The sequence below is a fragment of the Pygoscelis adeliae genome, unplaced genomic scaffold (assembly GCF_000699105.1).
Source record: "Pygoscelis adeliae isolate BGI_AS28 unplaced genomic scaffold, ASM69910v1 Scaffold75, whole genome shotgun sequence".
Lineage (NCBI taxonomy): Eukaryota > Metazoa > Chordata > Aves > Sphenisciformes > Spheniscidae > Pygoscelis > Pygoscelis adeliae.
Window position 1 is genome coordinate 3451937 of NW_008824772.1, and position 12133 is coordinate 3464069.

Genomic DNA, 12133 nt, shown 5'->3' on the forward strand with positions numbered 1-12133 from the left:
GCATTTAATGGATTCTGATGACTGGGATTATATCAGCAAGAGCAAGACTGCACTTCTGGATAGAAATTTCAGAGGCAGAGTGAGGAAATTAGCAGTCAAAATACTTGAAAGGTGCATTACGCTAGTGCACATTTCAAAATGCTGATTGCCTGCTATTTTATGAAGAGACAAGTATGTTCCAGGGTTAATCAGATTTTGGCCATTACCAGTACCAAGTGTATTCCTTTTCTAATTTTGTAATAGAAAAGAAAATGCTTTTCAGCACGGTTTGCGCCATATGGTCTACTAAGTGCAGCCAGCAACTACTTTTAAATGCTACAGTTCTTTCACTGAGGCACTATTATCCTTTGTATGATGAAAGTAATTTTATTTCTTCAGGAGATGCCTGTATTCTACAAAGCAGAAAGACCTCTCAAGACTTAAGTTTCTAAAAATAGCTTACAGTCTTTCAAGAAGATGAAGGATGAGCTTGATTATTCTGTTTATTACTTTCTTATTTGCATTTATGGATCTTGAGGATCCTGTAGTAGTAAGCACTGGAGAACGAGTTGGGTTTTTTTTTTAAACAGAGTCCTCACTTGAAGAATCGCCAAACTTACTTCACATACCTGTCATTCAACCTACAAAGCTGAAAACTGATCTGCAGCATTATCACAAGGCAACATGTACTTGGAGATTTACAGGAATACATTGAACTTCTTTAAACCTCTTCCCTCAGGCAAAACGTCATGCTATTACAGAGGAAGAGGACAGTTTGTGTGGCTAATTCATAAATATGTCATTTTGACCTGGTTGTCAAGGATGATCTTTAACAAGGGAAGCAGTTTTCTTTTGGAAGAACACTCCACAACCTTGTCTTTGCACTAGACTTTTTCACATGTATTGTAAATGAATCAGAAAGGTATTTCGGTTAGGGCTCCTTTACTTCATGTTGTACAAAATGAAGCAAATAATGAAAGAGAAGTTCTATTTAGAAAGTAAAATATATCACGATGGTTGCCCAGCTATACATTTTTATCCACTTAGCAATCTCAAAAATACTAACTTCAATTCTCTAAGAATTCATTAACAACTTATTACGTCGCAGATGTCTTTCCAGGAAAAAGGAAAACCTTCAGTCTGCAGTGTAATGTCTATTACACTTTTTTCTTTGATGTATGTTATTTATGAAATGCTACATACACAAGAGCCCCCTTTTTATGACAGCTCACCTGTAAGGAAACTGAAGATCACATGGGAAACATTTTGTGAGAATCTGGCATAGAGGACCGCAGACAGAATGCTATTAAATAGTTACTCTGCCTTAACTACTTTTTTTTTTTTTTGAGAGAGAGAGAGAGAGAAAGCGAGCAAGGTTTAAAGCTCTAATCTCATACACAAGCTTGTCAGAGCCCAAATCTATCTGTAATACTCTCCAAATCAGAATGAACTCAGAAGAATGACGTTCAATCTTTAAATCCTTCTCTGCAGAGCTATTTTTCAACTCTCAGGTTCATAAAATGGATCCCTGCCGTGGCTCCAGAGCTTTCTAACATGCATCCTACCTATTAAGTTTGACACAACTACATGTTAGAATTCAGTTGCATTTAGAACGAAAAGGTTTTCTTGCACGCTATCCTGTGTAGTGTGATAGAAACAACTCAACGTGACAGAACTCTACCACTGTCACTGGCGGAAAACCAATTATCTCCTCTCCTGGCCACTGTTACTCTTTTCACTTCCACCAATAACTCTAATTCTAATATTCTGGACACTTCTGAACAATTTTTTTATATTCTTATTTTGCTTTCTTCTTCACAGAGTGATGTAATAAATAAGTGTTGCATAAATAATGTCAAGTAAGACATTTTTCATATCTTGAAACACTTCCTCAAATATATATAGTCAGTCCCTTTCTACATTCATTCCTAACCAATGTAAAAAGGATATTCAAATCTCTTTGATACAATGATTATTGTCAACCATAATTCACCAGCTTTCCAAAAACTCCTGTGATGTGTCAGGCCATTTCTGTTTCATTTTTGCAAATCGATCCATCTAAGCTGGATTAGAACTGACATGTCTGCTCAACTATAGGTAAATACGATCAAAATATACAATCATGTTGACGATCTGAACTGGGAGTCGTGTAATAAGCCACAGTTGTTTCTTAGATTTCCAACCGCATGCAGTTTATTTCAGTAACTGCTCATGAACTAGCATAATTTTTACCAACGGGGACAGATTTCTGTTAATGACCTGAGGATATACATGTATCTCCAACCGAAACTGCAGGCTACATTCACTCCTACAGCAATAAACTCTTCACTAGGACACTTTGTGATACATGTTCATGTAAATTCAGCAGAATAACATTTTGTAAACATTCTGGTATGAAAAATAGAGCATTACAGTCAGGAAATTCTGCTAGTTTTACATGATTCTGGAAATCTTCATATTCCTCATTAATTTTCTGCTTAAGTTTTCCAGGAAAAAATGTACTCTGGAATAACTTTATATTCTAATTATAGTTTGATGAAGGTGCACACTGAACTGACACTGAACCTACACTGTCCTCCAGTGCTATGAATGATTTATTCTGCCAGTTCACATCCAACTTTAAATAAAAATATCTATCTTCTTTGCTAATGAACTGATACCAGATTTAAAAGCTCTGGAGGATTTGTTTCCTCAAGGGTTTTTCCTGACTTCAAAACTCACATTTAAAAATCCTTAACAATAATGCTCTGATTTTCTAAGAATTTGGAGAAACCTTTTCATTCCAATGAGTCCTTCGCATCTTGGTAGAAGGATCTACATCTGTGTGGTTTAAGATACTGAGTTATTAAAGCTTACGTTCCAAAATCCTGTTGACTTAGACTGCATTCACTGCTTTTGTTTAACGCCCATCAAGGGCAATGGAAATATTCCCACCAATGAGTTCCAATGCGTTTCAGGTGATGTCTTTTGAGACAATGAAACCCAAGTCTCTAGAGTCCCATGTGATGCTTACTTCTGACTTCTTCCTCCCAATGTTTAGATCAAGATGATCTTGAACTACAGAAAGTCCTAGGAATATTGTTTTTGGAAGAGTGATGAATGCTACTAACAGAACCAAAATAACTTGTTAATATTACACTTTCGTTTTTCCTTTCATGAGGTCTTTGTTAGATAAAAGCCTGTTGATGAAACCGAAAGTAAAGAGACTGTGCAAAAGGCAAGGGAAACACAAGAACAAAAGTAAAAAGGAAAACTGAATCCACTGAGAGATCTCTAAATGATCTGTGGCAGCAAATCACTGAAGTCTCCAGTACCATCCACTGGCTTTACTGCACTCTGTAACAGGCGACTAATTTCAGCTTGCATAGAACTTATCACTTGCCCAGTCACCCTTCTAGAATGGGATGAAATGTATTGTATATCTCTGAATTATTAGGTCTTTTCAGAAATGTCTACCTACTCCCAGGTTAAACCTCAGAAGAATAAATATTTTCTTGTTTTATTAAACCACCGTATTCTTATTAAAAGCTAGTAAAAGAACAGTAAAAGAGGAACAAAACACCACTCTGGCTTAATAGAAACAGAAGAAATTTTCAACTGACAATTAACAAAACAACATACATGCTAGCAGAAATAACGTAAGGAAATACCCGATTTCCTGGAAGAATATTTATGATCCAAAAACATTCTGTGATTTCACTGTAATTCAAAACACTGTTTGTTGCACAGATTTATTTACTTTTTTGTTCTTTGTTTACTCTATATATTTTCTGTAAAAGTCTTATTTATTCCACAACCTTCAGTGAATTAGAAAATATACCCAATTTACTTAAATAACATCATTATTATTACACCCATTTGATCTGGTAAAATGCATGCAATAAACTATCCTGGGATATCTGCTTAAAGTTAAGGAGGAAATGTACTTTCTATTTTAAGGGCATTAATAGGGAAAACCACTTCTAACTCTAGACAGATACTAGTTTTTCCTCATTCTGCATTCTGTATCAGTCCTAGGAAGTACTGACTAAATCTTAAGCAGCCAGAATTAAGGCAGCTCTGTAATCTTGGAACGAAATGAAAAAGTAATACAGTGAGCAAATTCTACTGGGTGAAGCACACAACAGAAAAGTGGCCAAATCACCATATGAAAACAGTCCAATTGTAGGAGAAGGTTCTCACTGTGGGTGGGGTAAGTTCAGATAATGGTAAGGGTTAGGGTTAGAAAAACAAAGGGGATAGCCCTTAGCAGCAGGCCTTTTCCTGCATTTGTAGGTCTTCCACCATTCTGGAAGACACTGGACTCTGGACCCCTTACCTATACCACAGTCCTAACCCAATCCAAACAGAACCTCTACTCAGGATCCTTTTCCACATTTGGAAAAAAACCCCACATGGGGACTACTGAGACAGGCTACTCTCAGTTAGCAAGCAAGATGCAAAAGCCACAACATTTGATGGAAGAAAGGAAGTATTTATGCGTGTGTATACATGCAGACACGCACACAAAGACACACACGCTCACTCACAATCTACTTCCAAAATGGCACGGACAGACTTGGCAAGGTCTCTGGCTTCTGCTGCAAGAGCTGTTGTGACAGTAGGTCCAATCCTTCCCAACCGTGCAAGAAGTGCTTTAGTAGACAATGTTGTTCTTCTGTCACTAAGACAACAAAAAATAGTAAGTGTTTATTTGTAAGATATGCCACTGGATGAATGATGATGCAAAATCGCTTGGGCAAATCTAAAAAATAATAATAAAAACAATTATAACCCACTGTTAAAGTTCCTTGCAATTTTAACTAAATCTTAGCACATTATCATTAATTTATGGAAACATCCAGACAACGGTAGCTATGTAATTACTAACTGTTTTAATTTAAGGTTTTTAATGAAGCTGTATCCTGAAAGCCTAATTTATAATTCATGCCATTCCCTCTCTTCCAATAAAATGACACTCAGAAACGTACAGCAAAAAATATAGGAAAAATAACTACAAGACAGTTTTTGGAGACTTTGAAACAATAGTAGAGTTTTTCAGTATTAATATTGCCATTTCGATATTAATAACTACGCCATTTCATTACCTTAAAACTGTCGAGGAAGTAGAGTTATCTGAAAGTACTTCATGCACGACCTGTTGGCCATTGTCAAGAAGTTAACAGTTTATAAATCTACACAGTCAAAAAGTTAATACCTTATAATTTGATGTTCTATTTGGGTGTGGGGTATTTGATTTGTAATTAAAGAGTCTAGTCTCTCCCAGCTAGAAGTGTAAAAGTGAAAAACGAAATATTATAACCCCTTTAAATGAAATAAATATAACATCACTTTTTTTGTTTCATAACATTTCAAAATATTACCAAATATGACTTTTTTTGCCTTTTTCCTCTGAGGAATTTAATGGACATTGATAGGAGTTTGTGAAAAATTAGGTGACAAAAATTATCTGATCAGTTTCATTTGTTTAGTGTGCAGCAAAACAGAAAGATTAAGTAAATTCCTACATGGATCTGTACACTTATACACCATCTTTATTTCTAGCAATGAAAGGATCTCTGCAAACTAGTTCATAGTCAGTTTACTATGCTTATTCCTCAGAAACATCAACACAAAACTTTTCCAAATAAAATATTCCTAGAAATGAAAGGCCAAGTTACCTCTACAAATTGTAGCAATTTTTCAGTAGCCACCTCAAAGGTCTTCCTAGCTGATTCTGATTTCCGCAGCTGGCAGTCAAGCACTGTAACTCTCTTTCTCAAGTTTTGGATGTCATCCTGGGAAAAATATTTTAAGGCTTTTATTCTAATCATTTTCTCCCATGGCTCACATAGGTACATGGTGTGAATCGAAATGGATGCCTGAAGTGTTTAACACGCACTCTTCTCTACATTTCTGAAAAACATAGCTGCTCCTGAGGCAGGTATGCCTGATCTGCTAGTAAATCAGCTCCCAAACTGCAACAGATTTTGGCAAATGACATAAAGGTAAATTGAAACTGGCAGCTAACAACAGTGATAGGGCTGAAACTTAAGACAGTTTGAACTGATTCATGAATGGATCAAAAATACCAACCTGATGGTGACAGTACCTGTCAGCAGGGTGGCATAAACAGCCAGTATGTGAATAAACTCCGTCCACTAGTTTGCATCTGCACATCCTTTGGCCAGCTGAGTAATTACGGCATATTTTGGAGAAAATTACCCCCTGGGATTTCTCTACATGCACTTGTATAACCTATCGATCAGTGTTATGCATCCCTCTGTACTTCAGCTACAGAGAATGTGAGCCCCATTAGATCGAGTTCTGGAGGCTCAAGGTTTCAGCTTGAGTCCCTGGCACTGTTCATGTGAGAGGACCACGAGTAAAGTCTTCACATGTATATGGGCATGTTTGTTTAGCTAAGCTGTCTGCTGAACAGAAGATCTAAAACAAAATACTCTCCAAAATTAAGACAATATCACCATCATTAAAAATAAACTTCTACATCACTGTAGGTGATCTTTTCTGAAAGCCCACTACCTACGATAAAACTCTCATAAAAAAAACACCAAAACCAACTTATCATCTTTACTTGAAGCAAACGAGTACACAAATTCCTTTGTATATGCTGTACAAAGCAGCAGAATCGTGATCACTCTGAATGTCAAAGAATCTGTTAATTAAAACACTTTTCTTTGGTAATCTCACTGTCCACTATTGGAGAAGGAGCTGGTAAGCTCTCAGAGGGACCTCATTCTTTTATACTAAAAAGAGTATACTATAGAGTTGGTACCTACTTGATACTGCTTCTTTTGAATAATAAATGCAGAGAATCAAATCTCAACTCAGATACTTGAGCGCTCACTCAGAATTTCAGGAATTCAAGCTAGCATCTCAGAAACAAATCTCTAAGAAAGCAACCCACACGCTCTGAATTTCTTAAAATTTTGATGTTTATTCAAGTCCTAGAAAACAAACAGTGCTTCAAAAATACCTGACGTAAAAGATAGGGCATCTCACCCAGATGTTCAGAAAGAAGTTCTAGGGTGTGATTCATCTCACCACACACATGGATGAGAGGAATTCCTCCCTGGCAGCTACATGTACTTGCTATGTTGCTTCTTTGCAAGCTTGTATACGATAGAGCTTGGTTTTACCTTTTAATACCTTGTAATACTGAATTAATTCTCATGATGAAATAAGGCAACATTTCAGTAGGTTTTCTTCATCAGTTCATATGCACATCCATTTTTCATGAGAAAAACAAGGTAAACACACAAATGTCAACCTGCTTGCACTTGTTCAAACTGCGTGTAGAAAATGAATCTGCAATTATGGGGAAAAATTTAAAAGTGCCTCAAATATTTTATTCCTTCGCATGTTTTGAAATGCCTCACTGGAGAGGAAGTGGTTTTAAAATATGAGGCTTAATTAAAAAAAAAAAGTTTTTTTGGCAGGATACTGTTAGTAGCATTTAAATTATTATCTTGATTAAATCTAAATTTACTTAAGAACACTACTGGACTTTATATTGTTATTATTTGCCTAACAGAAACATAAATATGAAAGCCATTTTTACATACATGCAAAAGCATGCAAATATACATATAGTCCTTAAAGACAATACATCTGCAGTCCAGAAACTATTCCACGCTTTAATGCTTGAGATGTGCCATTTTGACCTATGACCCACATATGCTTCCAGCTCCTGTTTTTCCAGCCCAAAGATATCTGGGTAAAGGAAGACTCATACACTTCACATTACCCCCTTCACTACGCATCATTCCAGTTATTGAATAATACAAGACAAACAGTGACCTACTTTAGAAAAGCAGATGAAAAGAAAATGAAAACAAGACACATGACAACAGCAAGGAAACCATGGTAACTACGACAGGCAACGGCTTTGCTTACTTTATTTTGGCCAGAATGATCAGTGAGCTGAGCCTTCAGCTCTACAATTTCAGCTTCTAATAGGCGAATTACTTCTTCGTAGTCCATTTCCATTCCACGAGCCTGCTTTTGTGCAGCTTCTGCAAGATGAATCCTACTTCGCAGAGCTCTTGTCTCTTCTACAGCTGCCTTGGCTTCCTACAGATGATAGGATTTAATTGAAAAGTTACAACTCCGGCTAACAAAGAAGTGCAGATTTAGCTCAAAAGTACTGCAGCTGGCATGAGGGCTACCTTTTAGTATTGATGGTCAGATGGTTCAATTGTTAATTTTTAAGTGTATGATGTTCAAACAAAGAACACGTATTTACAGAGAGAGACAATTTTCCTAATAAATTAAATCACAAATTCTATAATTACTGTAAATCTAATTGAATGAAAGGTTTTATAGAAATACATCTGGTACTGTTAAGCTGCCCCACCACTTCTGTACTAAAGAAGTACTTTAATGAGATGTTATTTCATTTTACTACTATTGCCTGAATTCACACAATTCAGAGTTCGCATATCATGTAGATGGACTTCTAATGCAAGTATTCAGTCCACACTGTTCTTGAAATAAGTGCTGGTTTTTATTTTTCTGCCTAGTTCCTGCTCTTACATCATTATCCTGTATTATCACTGAAGAGTGTTATATAAAATTTATATATAAATAATGTGTAGAAAACAGGAAATTAGACACTGTTAGCTTTTAATTCAGCCGAAGTAATCCCTAAATGTTGTAAAATCTGATTTAGAGAAGGATATTGCTCAGTTCATTTTACTAATGAATATTAATTCAAGTTAACTTTGATTTGTAAATTTTAAAAGTCAAACTAGAGGTCTGGACAACAGCTTACACTAGGAAAAAACAAACAAACTACTCATCAAAAAATGTTGACATACAGGCTCACTGGCACCAAAAGTAGTAAGCCATCTTTCTTTCCCCTTAGCTATTTATTAATCTGTGGAAAAATTCTCTTTATATGAATTTCCTGAATCATTAAAGTTATAAGCTTTAAACATACTAATTCACAGAGCTAGAAATTCTTTGTACAAATTCCTCAGCCAAGGATACTTAGGTGAATATCCTATTCCTAAGTTTACCTATTGTATTTTATTATTACAACTATATCCTGGTTGGGAATGGGACTAGAGGGGAAACAGCTAGGGGTAGAGACGAAACAGACACTAAGAATCTATAATAAATAGGAAATAACATTCTAGAAACTAGACTTGAAATCACTGTTTCTGAAAAACCTAAACGACAAAACCCAATTTTTGTGAAAGAAATGTCATATAATATTTAACAGGTGTCATAATAGAAATGTCTAGAGAGGTCAGTTAAGCTTACAAAGGCAGATTTAACTCTCTTATTTCCTAACTTGGAAGCATTTGTTCTGTGCAAGCAATATTCTTCAAGTCAGGTTTTCCTATACTTTGTCATAATGTTTTCTCTGTAAAATAATCTACCAATCTGTTTCAGACAACTTTTAACCTGCACACTGTTAGCCTTAATAAACAATATAAATTTATTTCAGGCCATAAGTAAACTAATCTCAATGACATATATAGGACATCATCTTCCCCATATTTACAATGGTTTTGCAATATAACACCAATTTGGATGATTGCCAGGGACATTCTGGTCTCTTAGAAAATAAAGCATTAGAAGAAGTAATCACACATGTAGCAAACAGCAACATCATTAGTGAATACAGACGGCACTGGTGTTACATAGTTTAGAGGTTTCTGTTATAGGAACACAAGTGGTAAGATACATTTAAATAACCTTTAATTGGACAGCAAGTATATTTTTTTTTTCTTTTGGAAGCACAAAGCACTAGATGAGCCTATTCTACATGACGATCATCTCCACCTGGAAATGCAGACTATTCAAAAGCTTATTGCTGCATGTCTTTCCGTTATTCGGCTAGTTCGTTTTACAGCTGTCTGTCTGCACAGCACTAAAAGCAGCGCAAGGGGCCATTACTGAAAGACCACCAGAACAATCCACCCCTCCTGCAAGCTGCTCACAGCAGTTCTTTTTCCTAGAAACAACTCAGAGAACACAGGGGCTTCTAAGAAGCTATGAATCTACATCAGTAGAGGTCAAACCTACTGCCTCTGAGGAGGGCATGTTCTTGCCACTGTAAGAAACAGTGTGACTCACCAGCAAGAAAGGCTGGTCCCTACTGATAGAGAGGATGATTTGGTAGCCTTCAGCAGCAAAGGTATCCTTCAGTAATAGGCTGGAGGTGGGAAAAAAGACTCTGGGAGACAAAAGTGAAAAGACGGTCTGGTATTAAGTTTGACTAATGCACATGAACACAGAGGACTTGACAAAGGGTGGCATCTTAAAAATGCACACATAGGAATTATTTAAATAAACTGACATCAGAAAAGTCATGGGAAAATTGCTATAATGAAAAGGGAGGTTTTCATTTTGAAATAAGACCTCCTTGAGATAAAGGTTTAATCTCTTATAATCCAGAATTGCCTTTACTCCTCCATTGTTTTTTCAGAAACCCAATTGTTGAATATTAATTTCTCTGTAATAGCAGACTAAGTATGACCAGATTTCAACAGTGAAAGACCTAAAGGAATAATTAACGAACAATGGATTCTTACATTACAATGAAATGATTATCTACACTACAACTGAATTAACAACATTTTCTGACAAACCAGAGCTGTTTGCTAGAGCAGGGAGGCTCAAAGGGAAACGATACCATCAGGTTTCCCCGTTCTACAGTTACTGAAGCTGGCACTGCGGCGACGTGGTGGGTTCTCCCGCTTATGCAGGTAAGGGGCCCCCACCAGTGAAGAACAGATGGATTACAGCATGCTTCAGCAATATTTTCTCTTGTCCCATTCAACTGCTTGTATGAAAGAAGACACAACAGAAATGGAATCTGCAGCTGCTAATATTTCATCTATATAAATGCCTGGTGGGACCATTTGTCCTAATCTGGTATGAAGCCTCTACAACAAGTAAGAAACTGTAGGCTGGAGGAGAGAAACTGAATCCTCACAGAATCGATTTCAAGGTACAGGTTTCTTTCAAAGCCAGGTTCTATTTCTTCCTTGGATAAATTCAAGTGTCAGGAGAAGGTTTTATCCGAGTAATATTCCAGCCACCACAAACGCTGGAACAAAGGTATTCTTCTAAACCACACGAAAAATTGTAGTTACAATTCAATTACGTTTATTCATTAATTTTACAAAAATTGCATGCTGAAAACATCCTTTAAAAGAACGCTGAGTATCTTTACTATATATTAAAATAAAAAACCTAGTGAAATAAAAATAAACCCAATACTTCTTTCAGGCAGGGTGAAATAAATTATATACTGCTTCCAAAGTAGCAGGCATTCAAGTCCTAGTTTTCAAAGCACCTCTTTTCCCCTTAGAAAACATAAGCATAGAACAGCAAATCTTAGCCCTACGAAATACAAGTCCAGCAGTACGGGATACCACAAACCGCATCCTATCTTTACGACCTTTCACATTTACTACATTTAGCTGAGGTGCTTCAGCTGACAGTAACTGCGTAAAAAAAGCTCTAGTAAAGAAGAGATCATTCAGGTTGGTATGACCCAGGACTTTCAGGCAGCACAGAATAGAGTCAGGCTTGTCCAGGAAGATAGAAGACATCATTGCCGATTTCACATTCATGGCGTTGATGATTTCAGGTACTCAAAAGTGCCTTTCTGTGTTTTGTGCCAATTTCAGCTTCCATATGATTTCAAGGAAGACCCAAAGATAGTGCTATATCACAATCCCAAAGTAAAAATATATCAATTAATATAGTTTAATTGTCATAGACCAATATTAGAAAATAATTACTACCTCATTTCAAATTTATCAGTATTTCTAATCTTTTGTTTATCCTGTTAGCTACTGATTCAAGCACTGTTTAATGAATCGATACTAACAAAACATGTTCATTAACCAGAATATTTGTATGCCTGTCCTAATTAAGCTGCAATCTCGGCGCTTCACAATTAGTAGGCAATAGAAATACCACAAAAGATACTCCAATATATGACTGATACCCTATATCCTCATTTAAAACCTTGTTTTTTCAGGAAAGCAGTGATTTAAAAAAAAACGTTTAAACTGTATTGAATTCAGAAGACCTTAAGCACATACTTAAGTTGGTTGGTTTGTTTACTTTTAATCAGGCCATTAGGGCTCAGTAACGTACTCAATTAACTCATTTCACTAACTTCAGCTTA

The 12133-nt window shown here is 36.2% G+C and overlaps 1 protein-coding gene across 1 annotated transcript in view; it reads right to left on the minus strand.

Moving 5' to 3' along the window:
• STXBP4 (syntaxin binding protein 4) overlaps window positions 1–12133 on the minus strand; it is a 71568-nt gene that overhangs the window by 32871 nt on the left and 26564 nt on the right. The window contains exons 17-20 of the mRNA XM_009323718.1: window positions 7876–8052; window positions 5640–5756; window positions 5067–5116; window positions 4509–4642 (exon numbers count right to left, since the gene is read on the minus strand). Coding sequence (XP_009321993.1) covers window positions 4509–4642; window positions 5067–5116; window positions 5640–5756; window positions 7876–8052 — 478 coding nt within the window. The remainder of the gene's footprint in view (window positions 1–4508; window positions 4643–5066; window positions 5117–5639; window positions 5757–7875; window positions 8053–12133) is intronic.